General features: G+C 39.7%; 1 protein-coding gene across 2 annotated transcripts in view; it reads left to right on the top strand.

The window, feature by feature from the left end:
* LOC131465829 (adhesion G-protein coupled receptor D2) overlaps window positions 1–21,875 on the top strand; it is an 80,995-nt gene that overhangs the window by 37,914 nt on the left and 21,206 nt on the right. For both annotated transcript variants that reach the window (XM_058638764.1, XM_058638765.1), the window contains exons 21-23: window positions 1,548–1,589; window positions 5,650–5,703; window positions 8,947–9,088. In XM_058638764.1, the coding sequence (XP_058494747.1) occupies window positions 1,548–1,589; window positions 5,650–5,703; window positions 8,947–9,088 (238 nt within the window). The remainder of the gene's footprint in view (window positions 1–1,547; window positions 1,590–5,649; window positions 5,704–8,946; window positions 9,089–21,875) is intronic.

Below are 21,875 nucleotides of genomic sequence, written 5' to 3'. Positions count from 1 at the left end.
AGCAAGTAAATAGAGCAATTACATTGCATTGTTTCCTGTTTGCAAATTAAATTGTTTCAAATTCAAAAATATTTGATTTGAAAATTATTTCAATCTTCAGCCTTATCTCACATGTAGTTGAAAGAAAGGAAAGCAGATATCAAACCAGCGATCACAGCCCTTGTTATGCCTGTTGTCTGCAGCGATAGGCAGAGTTGTCAGTTTAAAAGAGGATGGATGTCCTAAAGTGTCACCTGACAGCCCAACAGACAGGGCAATTCAGTCCCTGGAGGACAGCAGAGCAGCCAGTAGGAGGTGAATGGGCAGTAGCTTGGGCTAGAGGTCGTCGGCGGGGGCCGTCGTTGGCCATCGCCGGCCTGTCACTTGAATGGGCCTCCAAATCATGTTGTCAATGGTGATGCATCAAGATCTCCCCCTGGCAAAAATTGGATGTCCCAAACTCAACTTGATTGATGCCTTGACCAGGTTGTGCCTGCCCCCCCTCACGGTGTGTCCTTACCCTTATTGAAGATGAGACAACGCAGACACTCTCCAAGCAGTGAAAAGGGAGAGATGTACTTATGAAAGTTTTTTTGTAATTGTTCGGTAGAGCTACATCACTCGACATCTCTTATTGGCTTACCAAATAATCTGCTGTATCTGTCGGCCTTGAAATTTATAAGATTTTACCTGCCTTTTCCTTTTTCTTGGTACATCTTTTGTGGCACAGTTCAATTGATGCTCTGAGAATGTTGTTCTCAGTGTTTCCATTGACGCAGCGGGATTGCATTATGGCCCGAAGGCAAATGCACAGCTTGTACATTCAATAGATGCCACAATGGATTGAAATGACAAATAACTGTTTTTCTGTGCAGCCTTTATGCATCCAAGGGCACAGCATTCTTGGGCCCTGGGTACTAGCCGTGGAGTTTTGTGAACATGAAATATCTTCTTTTATGTGTCATTTTTTTCATTACGCTCTCTCTGTCTCTCCCTTTCTCTGCTTTCCTCCAATGTTTTTTTCCTTATAGTCTCGTCTGGCCAAAGTTGCTCTCTTTATGAGCGTCTATGTGCGTGTTTTAATTCTTATTTGTGCCGTTTTTGTTTCATTTTGTGTGTGTGCCTGTGCGTTCAAATTGGTTTGTGCTTAAATCATATGTGTTTCTATGTCTAGCAACATAGAATGAGCACAGGCACTAGAGATTTTCTATTCGATCTGCGGAACCTTGGGTTTGAGCCTTTGATGGCTCAGCGGGGGCTAGAACGAGGAGCATGAGTGTTAGAGACAAAACAAAGGCAAACTGAGTTGTACGTAGGTGGCCCAGTTTGGAGATATACTCTTTCAAGTCGTGCTTCTTCTCTCATTAGTTTTCACTAAATTCTACTTTAGCACTGACAATCCAGTATAATTCAACCTGAGCCATACATTTCTCTACATTCTTTACTTTTGATGTTTTTTCCCCCTTACATGAGGATAAGAGAGAACACAACTGTAACAACTTTGTCCTCTTCCTTGTTTTTTTTTTTTTACTCTCTCTCGTTCCTTCTCTCTGTTTCTTTGTTTGCAGGGCCTTTTCATCTTCCTGATATATGGGGTGTACAACACAGAGGTAAGTCTGCATTGTGTCTCAAGGCTGTCGGAGTGAATGAGAGAAATGACAAGTTTCTGATGGGCTTCCTGCTTAAAAGCTGTGTAGGTGGGGTGAGCGAGTGTGAGTGTGTATGTGTGTGAACGTGTGCCCGTGGATGGGAGGAGGGATGGGAAGGAGAGGAGGGGACATCGTTTCCACGCGAGCATCCCACTGCCCTTCATGCTTGGACTAACTTATATGCATCCGAGTCCGACCATTAAACACTGACACGCCGCGGTTCCCAGCCACTCATTCCTCACCCACAATGGCTAATATTTCACTGCCTCTTTAAGTTTTTAAACTCACGGCCCTCCATTTAGCATCCTGACAAAACCACTAGCCGGGGCTTCACAGGGCCCCAAGCAGTAAACATAGTAGGGCAAAAATAAGAAAAACAATCTGCAATGAAGAAATGAGGAAATATAGTATTGAGATGCTGTGTTATTACCATTTAGATACGCTCTGGCTATGTGGGGATGGAGGGTGGGTGCGTGGTGAGAGACAGGGAGACACAATTTAATGGATGAGACTGGAGTCATGGAAATCACTCTTGGTCAACTATGACTTAGTGTATGTAAATAAGATTAACTTTAGATGCGCATATGTGATATTGAATGTGAGTCCACTTTTTCTGGCCTTTTTCCTCAATATTTGACACTTTTTATTCCACACTTTAAAGACAAAGCCTATCATGGTTTTCCCCTGATATGCACCTTTAACAGTTTACGACACAACTTAACAATCAATAATTTTGGTAAATTCTGTTATCATTCAATTCTAAATTTTCTTCCTGCTCACTGTTAAACAATTGATGACTCCTCAGCAGTGGTAAATCAGTAGATTAATACAGTTAATAAAATAGAATATAAATATACAAGTAAAGTAAAGTGAGTGTATAAGAATGGCTCCTTTGTGAGTTGAATAAAAAGAGTTGTCAGGCTCTTCAGTTCTTATGAATACATTACAAACATACATATATTTACTATGCCTATTGATTAAATATTCAAGGCCAGAAAAGTAGCTTTTTTTCAGAGTTGGTTAACATGTAATTGTGTTACTTCAATAGTCTACGATTATGCTCCTTTCTCCTTCTTTTCCATGTTTTCACTCAAGTCCATTAACTTTCCGTAATTATCCCCTCTGTTTGACCACCCAAGAGACATCTCTCATTCGATATTTGCATTCCCTGTCCTTCTCTATTTTCCCTTTCTGCTTCACTGCTTGCTTGCTTGCTTCATACATGTTATCTACAAAGCATGAAGAGCTGTCCCCAGGTCCCAGGCAAAGCGTTTGACAATGTATAGTCGGGGAGGTGTGACCCTTAACACTTCAAAATAAATCAGCATTCTTACTTAAGTAGCTTTTCTAGTGGTATAGAATTTTCTTTTTTCTCCGCACACACTGGTTGTCATTGACCCTTGTACCTCACAGTTTGTGAGCAGCGCATGTACTTACTAACACACCACGTTTCTTTGTTGAAATAAAAGGTTCTGTTGCCATTATTCACATTTATACATTTATTTCACATTTCTCCAGCATGTGACACCGCACTTCTGGCTTCAGTTTTCAACCTCCCTAAGACATAGAAGCAGTTACTTGCACAATCAACATAAAGGAAATGCTATATTAGAAAAAAAGACTCCTGTTTGTTGCCAAGTCACTGGAGGTTCATCTTCTGTCTGCCGTTAAAGCTATCTAGCCTTGATAGGGACTGTAACCTCTCTTTTGATTACATTATCCCACACATGAGTTTGCCTACTTTACAAGGCAGTATGGCAAAACTGATAAAGCATGTGGCAACAAGCATACAAGGGGTATTATGAGGCTGCTCAGTGAAACAAGGCCTATAGAGTTAAGAAGGAACTTTGCAACTCAAGTTGCTGTAAGTTGTTAACCTGGTAAACAAATGAGTCTTTAACTGTCTAAGTGTAGAGACACTTGACTTTGATATGGTAAAGAAAGGCATTGAATTAGCTACTGCTTCAAAGTCTGGAAAATGCTTCATTCATGAGCCTGGTTTTTTACGTTCAGTAATTATAAATATGGCGTGGAAGACCGACTGCATTTGCTGCTATTACTTTCAAAATACAGCGTTTTAATGGCTAATTACCTGACAATAGCTCCCTATTATTCATTGCAATTAGCTTTTCCTTGGTGGTCACCTTGTAAAACCCCGCTTTGATGACCTTTTATTTCCATCAGCTCCAAGGATGTCGGCAGGTGTTGTCAGGCGCGCTGCTTTCATATGGTAATCGCTGAGCTCCTATTTACATTGGGAGCCACGCGTTGCATCATGGCGAAACCTTGAGTGCACACAAAACCTCTTAAACACATAACGATCGTCTAAAACAATGCCCTTCCCCTCATTGTCAAATGATTAATTAAGTTGTGTCATGTAATTGCCTCAGCATGCCGGCTGCTTTTGATATCGATGAAATCCCCAGGACTTACTTTCCTCATTTAATAATGCTAACAGTGAATCTCTCCAACATCTGCATCCTGTCGAAGGCCTTCTGCAGTCTTTGTCAGAAGTATGAACGCAATGCTGGTGCTGTTGAATGTGTTTGTCACAAGGCTCTGGTTCTCTTCATTACGTGGCCCTTCAACAGTGGCACGCATGCAAAACATCCTCTGTATACACACGGTGTCTCTGGGACTGTGTGTGTGTGTGTGTGTTTGTGTGTGGTGTCATAATTTATAACACGCAGCGACTTAATGAAGCCATAAGCCATAATGCATATTCACTAACGTGGTGGGCTGGGCTGGGACGGGCTGTAGTGATGAGTTCCCAGCTGCTACAAATTTACAGTGAGTGCTGACAAACGTGCATGAACAAATTCACGTGCGCACACACACACACACACACACACACACACACACACACACACATATACATACACATAGGGAGACCTTGCAAGTGCCAGAGGCTTTTTATAGTTGATTTCAGTCTAACTAACCAAACTAATGATCATCTGTAATTGTAACCAGGTCTTCCTTAAAAAGATAAATGCATAAATAAGATGAATAGCTTGTTAGGTATATATTTATACATATATTTATATTTATATATATATATATATATATATATATATGTATATGAATTAGGATGTACTCGTATACTATCTATATTTTTAAATAAAAATAATAACAGTATTACAGTATTACAAAACCAATTACCAAATTTAGCATCATAATTTTATGCCAGGGACATAAGCACACCATTAAATTAAATTTTTTTATTATTTTCTGTTTTTGCTAGTTAATTTATTTATATAGATGGTTAATTTTGTCACGCAGATGTTTGCTGAAAATATTATATTGATTAGACAATAGAGTGAAAATACTGTTGATAAAAACAATCATGAGATACATTATTTCAAAATTCATTCTCGATCTCATTTTAGAATGAATAAATATTTAAGGACTATAGGAAATAAGCGAAGCATGTAAATGATATGTAGCAGGTTCTGATGTAACCTAGATTACTACATACTAAAATGTTATGTATGTATCCTTTATCTATTTAAAAACGATAAAACCCGTGTCTGGTGTTGTGTGTGTTAAATGAAGGTGTGCAGACACTGTTTCATGCGGAGTGTAAAAATGTAATCTGTTCTGCTAGGGCGGCCCCTTCTCCTCCAATAGCTCCATTTGTTGGTCCCGTCGCTGTGTGTTGACAGATGATAGCTTGAAGTCGTCTCCTTAGTTTGCCAGCTCTATGTGTCACTTTCAAGTCCCATTAGCTATTGGGACATAGTGGAACACCCTGCCACACGCACACGAGCGCACACACACACACAGGCACAGACACCTCCACAGCCACTGCCAATCAGTGTCTGCAAACTAATGCTGAAAATGTGTTACTTCTCTTCCACATTCTTTTCTTTTTTCTTTTTCTTTTTTTTTTTTACTCTCGGGGTGCATGCAGGCTTTTGCTGTTAAATATCTTTTTTGTTTTGATTCATTGTTGAGTGTGTTTCATTGATGCTGTGTCACATGCACTTATCTCTTTCTTTCCCCTTCTTCCTCTTTCTTCCAGGTTCGCAGCACAGTCAACAGGATCAAGGAGAGGAGAAAAGCGCTTAATTTTTCAGTATGTTATCCTCTATTTTCCATTGAAAACGTGTGTGTGTGCGTGCGTGTGCGTGTCTTGATATGCCTTTGTGTGTGTGTGTGTCTGCTTCACATTGGTACAACAGACTCAATTTTCCTTACAGCCTTTGCTTCTCATGGGGGAAAAAAATCACTACGGCAGCAATGCCAATGAAAGCTGGCCACACAGCAACATTGTACATCTGCTAGCCTCTTACACGTCGACAGTCCATGTTAGATGCCCTTATACATCAAATGTGGACCCTTCATAATAGCCCCCCCTCCCTTTCCTCCCTCTGCACATTGCAGCACCTTCATCCCAGCAATGTCAAGCTCTGTGGTGGGTTACAAGTTTCTAATCCAGGACAAGCCGTCCCCTGACATTAAAGTGTCAAGCCAGTATTTATACCTTGTTGGACGCTGGCTGAAATGGTAGGATGCTCTGCCTCTATGTGTGTGTGTGTGTGTGTGTGTGTGTCTCTGTGTGTGTCTGAGTGTGTTTAGGAAGATCATTGCCTATGCAAAGCACTTTAAAAGCAGATAATAGCATCCAGCAGACACAGGTGCACAACACACACATATAGACAGTTATAGACTCTGGTACAACACACGCACAAAGCATCTTGTCCTTTGCTCCACTCTTCTCTCCAGGTTGTTGTGTCACACTTTATGACCATCACAAACCCCGCCCGATACACACAAACCTACACATACTGTATATGCCCACCCACATTATTTCACATCCTTACACACTTCGGGTCTTTGAAGAGGGAATTAAACAATTTCTGAGAGCAGGTTAGTTTTTAAAATATCCGAATTACACCAACTTCCTCCCCTTAAGAAAGGGGTGTGAAGAAACAAAATGGCTGGATAAATTAAAGTCTATGTGTGATTAATGTGTCGCGTGTGTGTGAGGGGCTGTCCATCTGTCTGCATGTTTGTGTCTGCCATGTTGGGCGGGTAACGGGGGGGCCCCCAGGGTCTCTTGCCACCAGGTGCGGTCTGATATATTGGCTGCTCATGTTATCAGTGAGGCCCCCACATTTACCGTCATTTTTACAGCTTCCTTTCCAGACTCGTGGTGGCAATTTTCCAATCTTGCCGGGTTCCGCTACCAGAATGCGTTTTTTAGCCATTACTGTCACCCGGCGGTTTTTAGCTAATGCTGTTTAGTGCCATAAATCCTCCTTGAAATACTGTATCTACCTGTCCCTTTGGCTAGATAGGAGACATTTGGCTCTAGATGACCGGACATGGCCCTATATATCTCCTTGTTGTAAAACATAGGATTTGGTATTGTGCCTTGATAGGCGAGGGATAAAGAGGCTTTGGTGGTGTTACTGCATATGGGGTCATTTGTAGACAAATGGTACTTGTCAGAGATAAAGGGGTTTATGTGTAATATTATTTGCAACAATTGGAACATTCACCCAGGAAAAAAAATTCCCTTAAATTTCAATATATAGATTTAGAAAAGTTAGTTAAATTAAATTCCATTGCCTCTCTTGTTCTTTGGTCACAAACAGTATTTAGTAATGTCAAAGCATCCCTATATTAACTTGGCATACTGTACATTCTTAATCTCTCCGTTGATTGGTAATCCGTAGGTTGTTAAAACAGCAGACTTAGACTCAGTTATTTATAGTTAGTTATTTATATACTTGCACATCACATCGGATTAAATCTATTTAAAAGATCCAACCCGTTTCAATGTTGTAGAACCTATTTAAGTAAATATTGCTCTCGATACAGTGCTGTGATGCACCTCTGACCCAGGTGACCTCACACATAAAATTCACCAAACCTAATCACACACTCTCGCCTCTTTAATTCCACACTTGCGTTGACCTCTTTAGCCCTCTTCCTTGTAGTAGCCCTCTACATGGGTGTGGGTCACACGCTGCTTTTTTTTTTTTTTTTTTTATCCCCAGGGGGTTGGGTTTTTATACACGCACACACACATAGCACTTTGACCGGTGTTGCTTGTCTGTTTGATACCAAGTGCCTGCTGACCCACCCTGACCTCCCTCTTGTACACACACAGCCAGATTGCTTTATGAAATAAAGCTGTCAGTTGCAAGACCCAAATAAAAAACAGCCCCCCCCCATACTCCATGCCCCTGACACCACTGAAATATAGATATAAATTGGAAGTGGATTAGATTTTTTTTTTATTTTCTATTTTTTTTTACTTCAGTCAAGTTTTGACAAGATATAAGGAGTTACAAGTTGGTTGGATTCAGTCTCAGCTTCACTCAAAAAAAAAGTTTAAGTGAAAATGATGTGTTGTTCGACTTGTTTAAAGAAAGACTATAGACTATAGTAAGACTATATATATACTATGGAAATATGAAGTGCGATTTATTTTTGTCGCTGACAGCCCTGGTTAGAATGACTTATGGTGACGTATGGCAGTGCATGCATTTGTCTCTCTCCAGTGGTGTTTGTGTGCATATGTGTTCTGAGCAGAAAGTGGCAGGCTCCAATTATTTGCCATGTGAGGAATTCCTGCCTGATACAAGTACAGGGTGTTATACAAGAGGCCCTGGAGCATTGTGGAGCCCCCCCTTTGTGATCTGAGAGTGGTGCAGCAAATAAAAGGGTTCTGAATTATTGGCGTTACTCTGCTTATCTGGCTGGAAAATGTGTGTTTGAAACATGGTTTGGTGATTAGGAGGAAGAATATTAACTAAGTCACTCATGACATCTGTTTTGCAAGAGTGTGTTTGGCCAGAAATGAAATATACTGTCCGTCATAATGTTTTTGTTGTGCACAATAGCTTAATTTATTTTTTTGGTTTTTCAACCTTTAGAATAAAAATGTTTATTACAGCCCTGTAGTCTCACCATTAAATACCACAAATATTTTACACACTGGTTCTTATATAATAACATGATTTATATAAAATTAAAAAACTGTGATCAATAACAAATCAATGAAAAAGTGTTTAGTATACAATCTACTGTCCTGGTCTTGTTTGTCGTTTTCTGATTTTAACTTCTAACAACTTACTTTCCACCATGTATGACAAGAAAGAATCAGAGAAAATCACTCTGGAAATCCTTTTGATTAATTAAAAAAAAAAAAAAAAAAAATAATAGTTTACATAACCAGTTATCAACTATGGATGGGCCAATGGATTGTCCGTCTTACGAGTTAAGAGGTTCGATAACTTGTGTATTCCTTTAACAGGTGTCAGGTGTCACAGTGATGCAGCCAACTCTGCCTTCTCATTTCATACAGAACTGTGCCAGTTCTCGACCGTCCAGCTCCGTTACCAGCTCTCATCCCGTCAGTTTCCCTACTGGATCCAGCCCAATTCAGGACGAGGAGACCACCCAGACCTACATACCAGAAACTGGGAAGGAAGAAGAGAGAAGCACAGGTAAGTTATCAGACTGGAAATGTACACTGTAAAATCACACATACACTTTGGGTTAATGCCAGAATAATAAAACAAATAAAAAGTGAGCTTCCAGCACCATGTCCACTCTTCCCATCACATTTGTAAAGGAAAAGGAAAGGATCTTTATTGTCATTATACAACTGAAATTGCACATTCACAATGAAATACATTGATCAGACCAAATGTGTCTAACATTCACTCTTGGATAACTTTAAAATATACCTACAATTGGGGATTTGATGATTAGAACACATGAATATTAAGTATCGATGCAAGGAAAAATCAGTTTTCCCCACAAAGTTTTTCGTAGTTGATCACGGGATTTGAACCATCACTTTTTGATCATAATAGAAAGTAACAAGATTGCTTGCTAATTTAATTTCTCTGCCGGCCTTGCTTGTCAAAAAGCACAACTAATCCACAGTCACATAAAAAGGAAGGTCACCAATTGTGTTACTTTTTTTCTTCTTCTTCATTTGAATGAAAGATGGAATCTGAATATATAAGAATAAGTGAAATAGTGTGTTGTGTACCTTTTTTTTCTTAATGTACCTTTTGAAGAGGGCAGCACCTGTAGCCTTGCTTTTGAATAACTGAATCACTTCAGAAGTGGTATTTTTCATCGTGAAGGATTTTCACTGCACGGTTTAATACGACAAATACAGTTATAGCTCTTTGCTGTTAATTTCAGTGGTATTAGCAAGTGTGCGCACATTTGTGTGTGTGCGTGAGCAATTTAGGCTAAATCACAAATTCAGATTAAATTGACTTTTACACCTTCCTCAGGGTGACATTTTATCAGCTGCACATTGTGGATGAACTAAAGCAGAATTACACAAGAGCCCTGCTATTAAGTGTGTCTGCAATACATTCTTTTTTTTTTTATTTACTTATTTAATTCTGTAGTCATTGTGGAGGCTGGAATTAGTTTGTGTTGATGTTGGTTGTCCTGCTTAACACTTATAAGTGTTTGTTTCTATTATTTAAAGATAACATTTTGAATGGTTTATTGGCAGAAACTGAATATACTACCCATTTGTATGTTTTCACAAGTGTATTTTGAATTTAAAATTGCAAATAGTCTTTTATATGTTACTTTCGGCAAGTGCCCTTGCTATAGAGCTCTGGATGTCGCAATGTCGGCAGGAAAACCTACTGAAAAATGAACACCGTCGTTGCCAGTTTCAACCTGTAATAGTACTATGTGCACTTTAAATCCACGGAGATCGAGCAGTACATCACAGAACCTGACAGACTGAGTATATCTGATTCCAACAATACCCACAGGAGCTTTTCAGCTGGAGTGAACATTATTCCAGACCTGCAGCGTTATGACATCTTCAACTTTCAACATTCTTTACTTTCGGAAAGCGCTTACACAAACGCAATAAAAGAATGTAAAATAGACTAGACATTAAAGTGAATGAGTGTTGGAGTCTGTGATTATGCAGCTTCCTGGTTGGCAGTTAAGGGTGAAACTTAACTTAAAGCTATTGTGCCTCTACCTTATAGGTTTTATTAATGTCATAGTGTATCTCAAAATACAGTAAAGCTTTACATGTTTTTTAACGTCAGTATAAGATATACATTTGTGATGATTGCTGTAAGTCATGTTGCCTTAAGTTTCCCCTCAACTGTGACCGGGAAAGCTGTGTATCTGGTTACGAACTTCAGTGACAGTATCTTATATGAAGTAATCATATAAGCAGAATCTGTTATCTGTATGTTCCCATATCTGCTCTCCTCAGGATCTCTCCCATTAGCCTTCCCCTGATTGGTTTGGCATCCTGGCACTCAACAGCTACCCACCATCTTAACTTTTTATGAAAACAGCCAGTGAAGAGATGAATTACCTGACATATTTCATGGTATATAAGCTGCCGTTTCCTGCTAAAATGGCATCGCTTTGGTTGCGTGAAATCAGCTAATGGAGCTCTATGCTGAGGTAACTGTTTCTTTCGTAGTACGTGAAGGCCACTGTAGTATCCTGACACACATAGGAAAGGTAAAGGGGAGGGAGGGAGTCCTCTCTTTATTACAATCTGCAGTTTCACAATTAGATGTCACTAATTATGTCACCCAGGACCTTTAATCGGTCTTTAATGACAATGTGTGACACATACACACACGCATGTGCATCCCTGTGATGAGCTGTCTAGTATCATAAAGGTGAATCATGTTTTATGTACTTGATATTCCCCCTCTGTTGCCACACTGGCATAATCTGCAAGGCATTACTGCAAGGCACTCTGGACGAGAGAGTAGCGACTGGCCTGCTGAGTGAAATCAGACATCTGAAATGTCCTGTTAAACTTTTAACACTAACCAGACACCCTGGCTTCAATCTCACTGCCTGACCCATGCTGCACTGCAGCAGAGTTAGTCATTTGGTTTTGAAAGATAGTGGAGACACCAGTTTCAAGGCAGGGACTGGTTTCATTCTATTACTTAAAGCCAGTCACAGCTGATGGAGCATTAAATAATTTGTATTGTTTTGCAGTGCAAAACACTACAAAAGCAAAAAAAAAAATTAAATGTGTATCTTCAAGCAATTCTAATAATTAGCATTTTTTTTCATCATTAAAAACGATGACAGTGCATTTTAAGCCATTTGAAGTGTTCTTTTTTTTAACCATTTATTTAATTTATTGACAATGAGACAAAACAGTTGAAAAATCACTTAATGCAGTCATCTAGTAAATACTAGGCTGTCAATGGTTTATGACTTACAGTACAGTAATGATGTTCACATTTGAATATTACATGTGCTTTGTGTTGCTGCCGCTCGTTGCCGCTCCGTGCACATCGCGCGCCGTGATTTACAGTGTTTCCTTTGCGGGTGATTTGCATGGTCCCTGACGCTATTATTATCTATTCCATTCACTTAGCGAGCAGTTGTTAAAAGATTCCCGATGTAACAACGCGTGCCTGAGCCTCCATCACAGCCTGACAAATCATACTCAGCAGTGAAAATAATGTAGCACAATTCTCAAAATGAAATGATTGAGAGATCATATTATTCAGTCCATTTGCTGCCCCACCAATCTGCTTCTGACTCAATGCTACGACATGCAAATGTGATCGGCTGTGTGTGTGTGTGTGAGTGAGTGCCTTGACTGCGATGGCACACGGCACAAGTGCTACTGCATGTGTATTTTCCATGCAGGCAAACATGCATGCTCAACAGACTGTAACTCATCAGCATGACAAACTCTGCTCATGTGTCTCTTATGTTACACTAGATGAAAAGGGAACATTACATTGATATAGCAGCAGGAGGAAGTTTGTCTATTGTTATGACTGTTTATTATCTTTCGGAAAGTTATTTTAACATTTATCACTACTTACTGCCTTCTTTGCCTAGGTTCTCTGCTGTGTGTGTGTGTGTGTGTGTATGTGTGTGTTGACAGGTTGGATCATCTTTGATTAAATCATCTAGCCTTTCATAAGCACTTCTGACCTGACCAGTAATATTTAGTCCTTTTTTCCCTTTCATTTTTGAACAATATTAGGTAAACAAAAGGCAAATCATGTCAGGTGGAGAATGAACAGAATCTTTCCTTTTAGGAGGTGGTGGTGCCTTTATTTGGACTGATTGCTCCACATATGGTGCAAAATGTCATCTCACTATGAAACACAAGCAACAAACAAACAGATGGGACCAATTTGTGTTACAATAACCACAGCACCTCCTAAGTGATGGCAGTATCTTGAATGGACAAGGTCAACCCTCAACTCCTCTGTGTGCGTGCGCGCGCACATGTGCCTGTATGTGAGTATGATGGGGGGGGGGGGGGGGGGTGAGATACTTTTAAGCCTTATCTAGACGTCTGTCACTCAGGTTGGTTGGCACAGATGCCCGAAGTAGACACTGGCTTATGTTGAGAGTACTTTAAAAAAAAAAAAAAGGTGAACGAGGTAAAAAAGGAAAGAAAAAAAGAAGTAGAGTTTTTGATGTGGACTCAAGAGAAGGACACATTTGTAATAAAGGATTACATTAGAAGAACAGGGGTGAAGTGTGTTGTGGGACTTGAATTAAATGGGCCGTGTGGGTGTTTGAGAGAGAGACTGCGTTCCTTATTAGACGACCCTGATGAGAGTTCTTTCAAGTTGAAATAACATTATTTGTCACCATTGGTTTGTTAAAGCTTTTTTTTTTTTGCAAATTACCAAATATGCTAATTGAAGAGATCATTGAATTTTTGTGGGGGGGTCAGTCGTGTTGCTATGATCGATTTCCATCATTTCAACTCCAAAAGGGCAGTGTACATAAAAGTACAACATAAGCTTTTTTTGTTTACTTTAATTAACTGTATGTCAGTTGTGTAATGGGAGGTGTCTACATTATTTATTTGCCTATAGGTCATTAACACTGTAATGAATGCTTTCCGAAGGTAGGGTTTTTTTTAAGGATGGTGTTTCTGTGAATGTAATGAGGGACACGGCCAGGCCCCATAGTTGAGACTAATGTTGTTAGACTAACCCATGTGGGAGATGGAACATGTGTTGACAGGGAAATAAACTTTTGCTTGACACAAGACCACAAGTGGATGGTGCAGATCACTCTAAAACAAGTTAGTTAGAGTGAAATAAAAATTACTTCGGCCTGTTGCTTCAAACTGTGACTGTCCTGACGGGAGGTTTAGTAAATAAATTAAATATATTCTTGTTTTATGTCTATTTATAATAATTTGTTGATAATATCATTGTCTACTTAAAAATTATGGGAATCGGTATTGGTCAGCATCGGTATTGGTCTGATACCGGTCAAAATCTGGATCGCATATCAGACAGATAAAACATGTAAAATCCAATATCCAATCCCAAAAAACCCTGTACATCTCATGCTTCACTATGCACAGAGCTATACAAATGTAAAGAAAAATCAACAAAATTAGCATTTTAGCTGAGTCATGTTTGGGCTGTTTATTAAAACAATATTTGTTACGCAGTTGGAGAATTGGGTCTTTGAAATGACTCGGCAAAAATATGTGTTGTTAACAGCTTCATAGTTTGTAAATGATCTGAAATGAGTGTATCGGACTGATATCGGTATCGGCAGATATTAAATTAGTGATATCGGTAGCCATTGGTATCAAGACGTAGCATCGGCCCATCTCTACTTCTTCATATCACATTATTTCTAAATGTGACAATCATGTGAACGCTAAGCCAGGATTTTATGTGGTGTGATCTTTAAGTATTGACAGGTGCACTTTTAGATGGACCAGCTGATGAGTCATTGCTCTGTCACTCATTGACGTCCTCTGTGTACGGTATAGTGAAGGAAAGATTGTTACATTTTTCTGTGCAGTATCGTGCCGTTTTCAACAAACCATCATAGCAAACCTGTCTTGTGCCATTTTCAGTTAATATAACCAAACTTGCAGGAACCATATGCCTGCACACTGCAGACATCTGACACTGCTTTCCTTTCCCTCTTTTCCTAACATGTGTTCCCCAGCATCCCTCTCAATTAGGGGCCTTGTAGATAAAGCAGTATGGCGGTCTGTTGCATGCATCCTCTGCAGATTACACACATCTTTCTCTGACCGTGGGGTTGACTCCTCCTTACTTACCTCCATCCACACACCATCACTTGTCAAGCATGTTTAGCCCAGTTCACTGACATGCAACAGAATCCCCTGCTCTAAAATACCCCAAAAAAAGAGAAATATTCCCCTGTGGAATGACAGTATCTTTGCAGCCATTTCATCGGAGTGCAGGACCAGTTTGTACATCTTTTGACCAAAAATTAGTTTGTGCATGAAAAAGTCAAATGCCACATTATTTGCAATATATTAACTCAGTGTTGGAAATTTCTGAAATATTTACATTAAAAAAGGAAAATAAAATGTCTTGCATGCGATACATTTGTTGTTGTAGCACAAACCAATGCTAATATTTAAATAAATGTTTGTTACTAAAATTACTTAGCACTTTAATCAGTGCGTGTGTTAGATGAGTTTCAGTTCTCTGTCAAATTCGTCCAACATTAAGCAGTGTCCTGCTTCTTCCTTTCAAGCAATAACTATAATCAACAAGGCAATCAGAGATGGCAGATTTCACCCCATTTATGCAACAAACCTCTGTCGGCCATATTGGCAAGTGTGCAAACACAAACAGACAGACACACAGAGCCACTAAAAACAATACTTAAATTCCTCTCCGTGGGGTGAAGTAACTATGAATGAAAAGCCTGTGTGGTCAGAGGTCTGATTTGAACCTTTTGAAACTGCTGCGATCGGCTTCATTGTCGAGTTAATATTGTTAGGTTCTGGGCTGAGCAACAGTGTAACAGGCCTACAAAGTTCCAAAAAATCAAGTGTATTTTTGGAAGAATGATTCTAGGCGTGGTTGCTCATGGGAAGTGACAACATATTGACAATTACCACAGCAGAATCGCAGACGGAGGAGGTGAGTGTGTGCGTGTCTGTGTTGTTGTGACAGAGAGGTATTTGGCCTCTGAGCAGCAGCTCGTGTTCAGTGTCTCACTGATGCAAAATGATGTGTACTAATTCTACATCTGCTCTAACCAAGCAGGGTTTGAAAGTTCAACCCGAGCCATAAAAAAAACACTTCCTCAAAGCTCATCTGATCCTTTTTTTTTTTTTTATTTTGAAGTAATAGACAAATAAGTGGAAATGACTTGGGGTTTGGTGTGTGTGTGTGTGCGCGCGTGTGCTGCAGTGTGGATTGGGATTTGGGTTGTTGGTTTGGCTGTTAAGAGGATGTGTAGCCCTGAAATGGGCTCTTGTCATGTGGGCTGAAACTATGAGGACTTGATTGTAGCCTTCCAGTGTAAATACCCAAACAAACAGGCAGTGGTCACAATGTGTTATCGGTTTGCCATGTATTTACATTCCTCTTCTTCTCTCCCACTGGGTTTCTCTCTCACTCTTGTGCTTGTGCATCTGTTTTATTCATTTTCATTTACCCACTGATTCAGTGTCCTTTCACTTCTTTTTATTCTCATCATTTGTGAATAATATTAATCAAGTGTGTGGGTTTAAGTGTCATGGCTGAATTTGAAAAAAAGAAGGGACTTTGTGACATGAATGAAGTTTTAAATTGTCAGTCGGAGCACCACTTCTCACTGTGGAACAATTTGAAATGCATTCGCAGATCATTTTGAACACTTAAACAACTGTGTTTCCTGCACTCACTCTACATTCTGGCATTTCATATTCATCACAGCCAGTGAATCAAATCCAAAGATGAAATATCGAGTTCAATTGCTTGTTTTAAAGTGGCTTTAAGCTGTTTATGCATATTCACCCAGCCGCCAAAAAGTGCACCTGGCTTCTTGAATTTGTTTTCCAAAGCTGATCTGCATTACAGCCCTACACTATCACGCACCAGAGAAAATCCAGTGAAGGGAATCTATTCATAATTCAAAGAAACAACAAGGCACGGGCAGCGTTGTTGTCATATATAACAAATTGAGGAGGAAAAGAGTCGAATTTGTATCTGCTTATGGAGGTTGACTGCATTATACATACTGTGGGTGCCGCTGAGTGCGTTGTAATAGGATCTATGATGGATGGCCAAGCCACATAGGCTCCAATTCCTCTGGGTTATTCATCTATTTATCTGCTTATTTATTTATTCTTTCACCCAGAGAGACCCTCACACTCTCAGGATTTACCTAAGGTGTAAGAGTTACTAAAAAAGGAAATAGGACAAAGAACTGGAAGTTAATTGTTGAGTGTGTGCCAGGTTTACCGATGTTTGTGATGCTGTTCATTGGTAATGTTATATGACACTGTATATTGAAAATTGCTTTAAAACTTTAACCTCAAAACAACCAAAATAGACAACCTAATCACAAAGTTGGAGCCAAAGTAGGTTAAATCAAACTGGACAAACACTTTGAAAGATCATGTGTGAAATATTTGACCACATCAGATTGTTTGTTTACTTTGTAGCAGGCATTATGCTGCAGTGGCATAATGAAACCAGACTTACCTCATTCAGGCCTGATATTAACCGAGTCCTGAGTGATTCAATTCTAATAGCATTCAGCACTCAATCAGATCTTTAATCAGATCACAAAAAAACACATTTAGAGGTGATTTCTGGATGCATAAGAGACATCCACTGACCCAAAGTATATTTTAAACTTCTTTGCGCTTCCATACATTGATTTATCTGTCACTACAATATTATTGCTGATCTAACAGCTCAAATTTAATTTCATGTTACGGCAGAGTGAGAAGTGCTTTAATTCACTCAACTCCTTCTGACTCTTATAGGGATACACATGTGCACACACACTAACACGTAGACAATCTGTGCAGTTAGACTTTTTTGCAAACAGACAATGTGCATTTGTATGTTGTACAAATAGATGAAGCCAGTCTCGTGGTCATAGAAGACGTATTCAGGACACATGTTAATGTCCCGTGTGAACGGTCTTACTTGACCCTGTCCTCTTGTGATCAGCTCTCTTCACACCAGGTCTGAATGGGGCCATCGAGACTTAACAATCACCACACGATTGAGCCCACTGTACCTTTTTAAGAATGGCAGTGATTAATAAATGATGAAGTGTTAAATCACCTTTTTTCCCCCCAACTTTCACTCAGGAGCAAAACTTACATTTCCGACACCTTTTTCGTGCCACTAATATCGATATCGACAGATTTCCAGTGTTTCTATTGTGATAGTTTTTTCGACCATATCGCCAAGCTCTACGTTTAACTCACAAACCCTGCTACGGCTACTGCCAAGAGTAACAGTCAAGGACCTGCATGTTCCCTGCAGGGGCAGATCACCACCTCTGGACCCAGCTGTATTTTCTTTTCGACATTCCCCCGGTCATACCATCAAAGAGTAAACACTCATGAAAATAAATAATTTCAAGTGCCCAATGAATGTAAATAAACATCCCAGTTTTTTTCCTAAGCGTGTGAGGACACTACTAAAACATTCACCACGACTAACATCACGCAGCAGCCAACAGCACTTCTAAACCAATATCAGCACCTCCACCCCTTTCACCCCCCCCCAGAGCATTTTGTTCCTCGTCCTCATCTCATGAGACCATGGCAACGACATAGTCTGCAGCTTACGACAAAGCAAAGTGGGTAAAGGGGAGGGAGAAGGGCGGGGGGGGGGGGTTAGGCTGTAGATCAGGGCATGGAGGATGGCGCCGCGACCAGGGGGTGACAGGGGAATAACATCCCTTTCTCCTCAATCGACAGGGACCATAACTCCTGCCTCTCCAGGGACAGATTGAGAAAGGCAATAGCCCTAGGGGCTGTGAAGCACGCATGCTTAGGAGAATTGAAAGTTAAAAGAAAAACGCTGTTTGCCAAGCCACTTCCACTGATCCAGCAGACAGCACAGCTCTTCGCCACTGGAATTGTCTTTTTTTTCCCTTTTTCTTTTTATTTTGAGTTGCAATGGAAAAGGCCCGAGTGGCACACTGTCCATTGTCCATATGGTGTATCAATCAGTAAATCTACTGCAGTTGTTTTATTGTATTTTTTGTCATATTTTTTGACAGTTTTCTGCACTTATTGGTGTTGGTAGGGAGACTTCTTTTGAATTTTCAGTGATCTGAGATGTGGTCCTCTGTTGGCCTCTATTACTTATGTGTCAAGTGTTTTTATTGCTTGCTTTTGGCCTCTGGTCTGAGGAAGGGACCACACATCACATTGAGCAGGAAAACAGAACAAAATCTCTGCGTTAAACTGCATCAAATGTCTGGTTTTAGCAAACAAAATCTAATGGTGTCAGAATAATAAACGATTTGTCAATACGTATTTGACTAGTTTAAATAAACAAGCATCAGGCTGTTCATCAAATGTTTTCTCTGTTGTCCCTGATGGCTGGTGGTTATTATTATCATCTTCTCTCTCACTACCAACTTTTTCTGATACCACCTCTGTTGTGACCGCCAGTGATGACTTTGGAACAGAGATTGAAAACATAATGCCTACTAATTCACATCAATTCCATCTTTTGTTTTCTCAAGAAACGTTACATTATACCTTTTCTGACTAGAAAAGAAACCTGATAGTTCTTACACTGAGCAAACACTTGAAAATCATGAAAATCTAATGACATTTTTTGATAATTGGCAGGTAAGTCATTAATAGCTAATTAATATAATTTATGTAATTAACTCTGAAGTACAGGTGTAATACCTCCACAGGACTACTACCAATATAACACATGTATTTAAGCAGTATTAGTTTAGTGTAATACAGTTTTCTCTATTTAATTTAGTTTATAAGCACAGGTGATAAAAACTGAGCATAAATGACAGGGATTTAATTTACATGAATTTATCAATAAAGTAATATAAATCAAGTGTTAGGCTGTGTTTGGTTGTGTGGCAGGCGGCAAAGCAGCTTTTATGGCCTGATCAATTTTACAGTGGCTTATTGAATGGCTTTTAATGCCCGTCTTTATGTTCAATTGTATCTTGCAGAGCGTTTGGCACTCCAGGGCACGTGTGATTGCTCGCCAGAGAAAGGAGACAATAAATTTTAATACATCGTCTCTGCAAAATTACACATGCTTAATCATTGATTTTTATTGTTTCATCGCGATAACATAATCCCGGTGGGCGACGGCAGACAAAAGAGCAGTACTTAAAGCGAAAAGATGTTGAATTAGTTATGACGTTTTAAAGAGTGGAGTTGACACCATGAAATGATTGCATGACCGACTGTCTTTTGTCTAATGTACGCTGTATTGATTCACCAGTGTAACTGTTGTATCCGTGGGCAGTTTGATGGAGCAAACATTTTAACAAGTGGAACTTTCCGCAGCAACGTCTCCCTCCCTGTTGCCAGTGAATGAATGTGTCTGTTTAAGGGGCGTGTAGATGATATAAAATAACAGCTATGACCTTTGTTCATTTACTAATGAACGAAAAAGTCAAAAGACGAAACAGTACTTACGATGAATTTAAATGATGCAGAGGTCATTTTTGTGGAATGGATATACCTACAGGAAAGTCAGTGTAACAATGTTTCCTTCTTTGAGTGTGAAAACCTTTTATTAACAATAATAATAATAATAATAATAATAATGCAGTTTATTTGTAAGCTCCTTTCAAACACTCAAGGTCACTTTACATCTTAAATACGTTTAGTAAGTAAATAAGTACTTTTGAGCTGAAGTGACTCTCTATATGTTGCTTGTTTTCTCTGGCAAGAGCTTCTTTAAATCATCTAAATAGTGATTGACTGGTCGGAAATTGTTATTTATGACATATTGTTATATGTCATAAAATGTACTAATACTGAGATTTTGCAGGTTACTTTTACACATAAAATGCAAATGCAGATTGAATTATTTTATCTCTTCATAAATTGAATAGAAAACTATTTTATTTACTATAGTCTTTATTATCACATAATGAATTACTTATTTGTCAAATTTTATTAAAGGGGTGCATTTTTATTTATTTCTAAAGGTATCTGAAATGCCAATAAATATTTTGAGTTAGGTCTTCTCTCCTCCTCACTGTCACATCTACTGTAATTTCACCTCCACAACTAGAGAAAGAAAGATGAAATTTGAATGTGTGCGCGCCGAGATTTATTGTCTGTGCATAAAAAAGAAAATCGGGATCATTAAGTCCAACTCCGCTGTGATCGAGCTGATGAAATCTGGCAAACACCTACACGGACTTCATAATGCGTGGTGTGTGGGTGTGTGTGTGTGTGTGTGCGTGTATATAACATAAGAATGTGATAAGGTAGATTGATTTCTAATATAAATGGCAGAGATGTCTACTCACACTCGTAAAGCAATGCCCTTTGTGTCCCTGCCTGGCTGCCTCATTCTGTGTGTGTGTGTGTTTTGTCACCTCCTTAGGACCATTTCTGGCATAAACACCAACTTTATCAGGACTAGCTGTCCTCTCAGAGACAAAAAAACAGTCCTAATTTGACAGAACTTAGTTTCTGAGGCTTTGATTGGAGTTATGAGGTATTTATGAAGTGTGGGTAGGTTAAGGTTAGGTATCAACTTGTTATTTATTAAGGTTAGGATTAAGGTTTTGGTTGGCTATGAATAACTGCACAAATGTATGTGTCCTGTGGTGTGTCTTTGTCTGTGTAGGGGAGATGGTTAGCGAGGGAGAACTTTGGCTGAGTGGACCAGCTTAAATTTCCTCCACGTTCATTCATTCTCTCTCTCTCTCTTGCTCTTACACACATATGACACATAAAACACACACAAACACACACCGGGGCGTGCAGGTTAGCCCTCCTCCACACCGGCACCTGCTCCGCTGAAGGTGAAAGAAGTGCTCACTTGAGCTCATTGAAAAGTAGATGTGACAGTAAATTTTTCAGGCCCTTGTGAGATGGGAGATCTTGTTATAGCAGTCAGGATGGGGGTCAGGGCAGTGGCTGCTTGATGATTGAGGAAAAGAGAAGTAAATTCATTCTGCTTCGGGCACTTTGTCAAGTGCCAGTAGCTTACCGTTGAGAGCCACTCACCCATCACTGTGTTACGGCCCCAGAGGTCACCTCCAACACTATAAATCTGCCTCGCCTCCTCGCCTGCAAAACCTATTGCCTTCCCCTGGCTGAGCACGAGCAGGGAGAGAGGCTGCAGCTGCTGCTGCTGCTGCTGCCTCTGCTCCTCATAGTTACTCAAATGAACAAAAGGCAGAGGGGAGAATTCTGTTGCTGGTGGGTAAGGGTAAGACTCTGTACAGTATGTGCACATTTAGACAAATAGTTGTGCACGACTATGCATGAGAAACGATGGGTAGGTTGCAAGTATGCATACAATA

Source organism: Solea solea, chromosome 9 (assembly GCF_958295425.1).
Source record: "Solea solea chromosome 9, fSolSol10.1, whole genome shotgun sequence".
NCBI classification, from domain to species: Eukaryota; Metazoa; Chordata; class Actinopteri; order Pleuronectiformes; family Soleidae; genus Solea; species Solea solea.
This window is presented reverse-complemented; position numbering and strand designations above follow the sequence as displayed.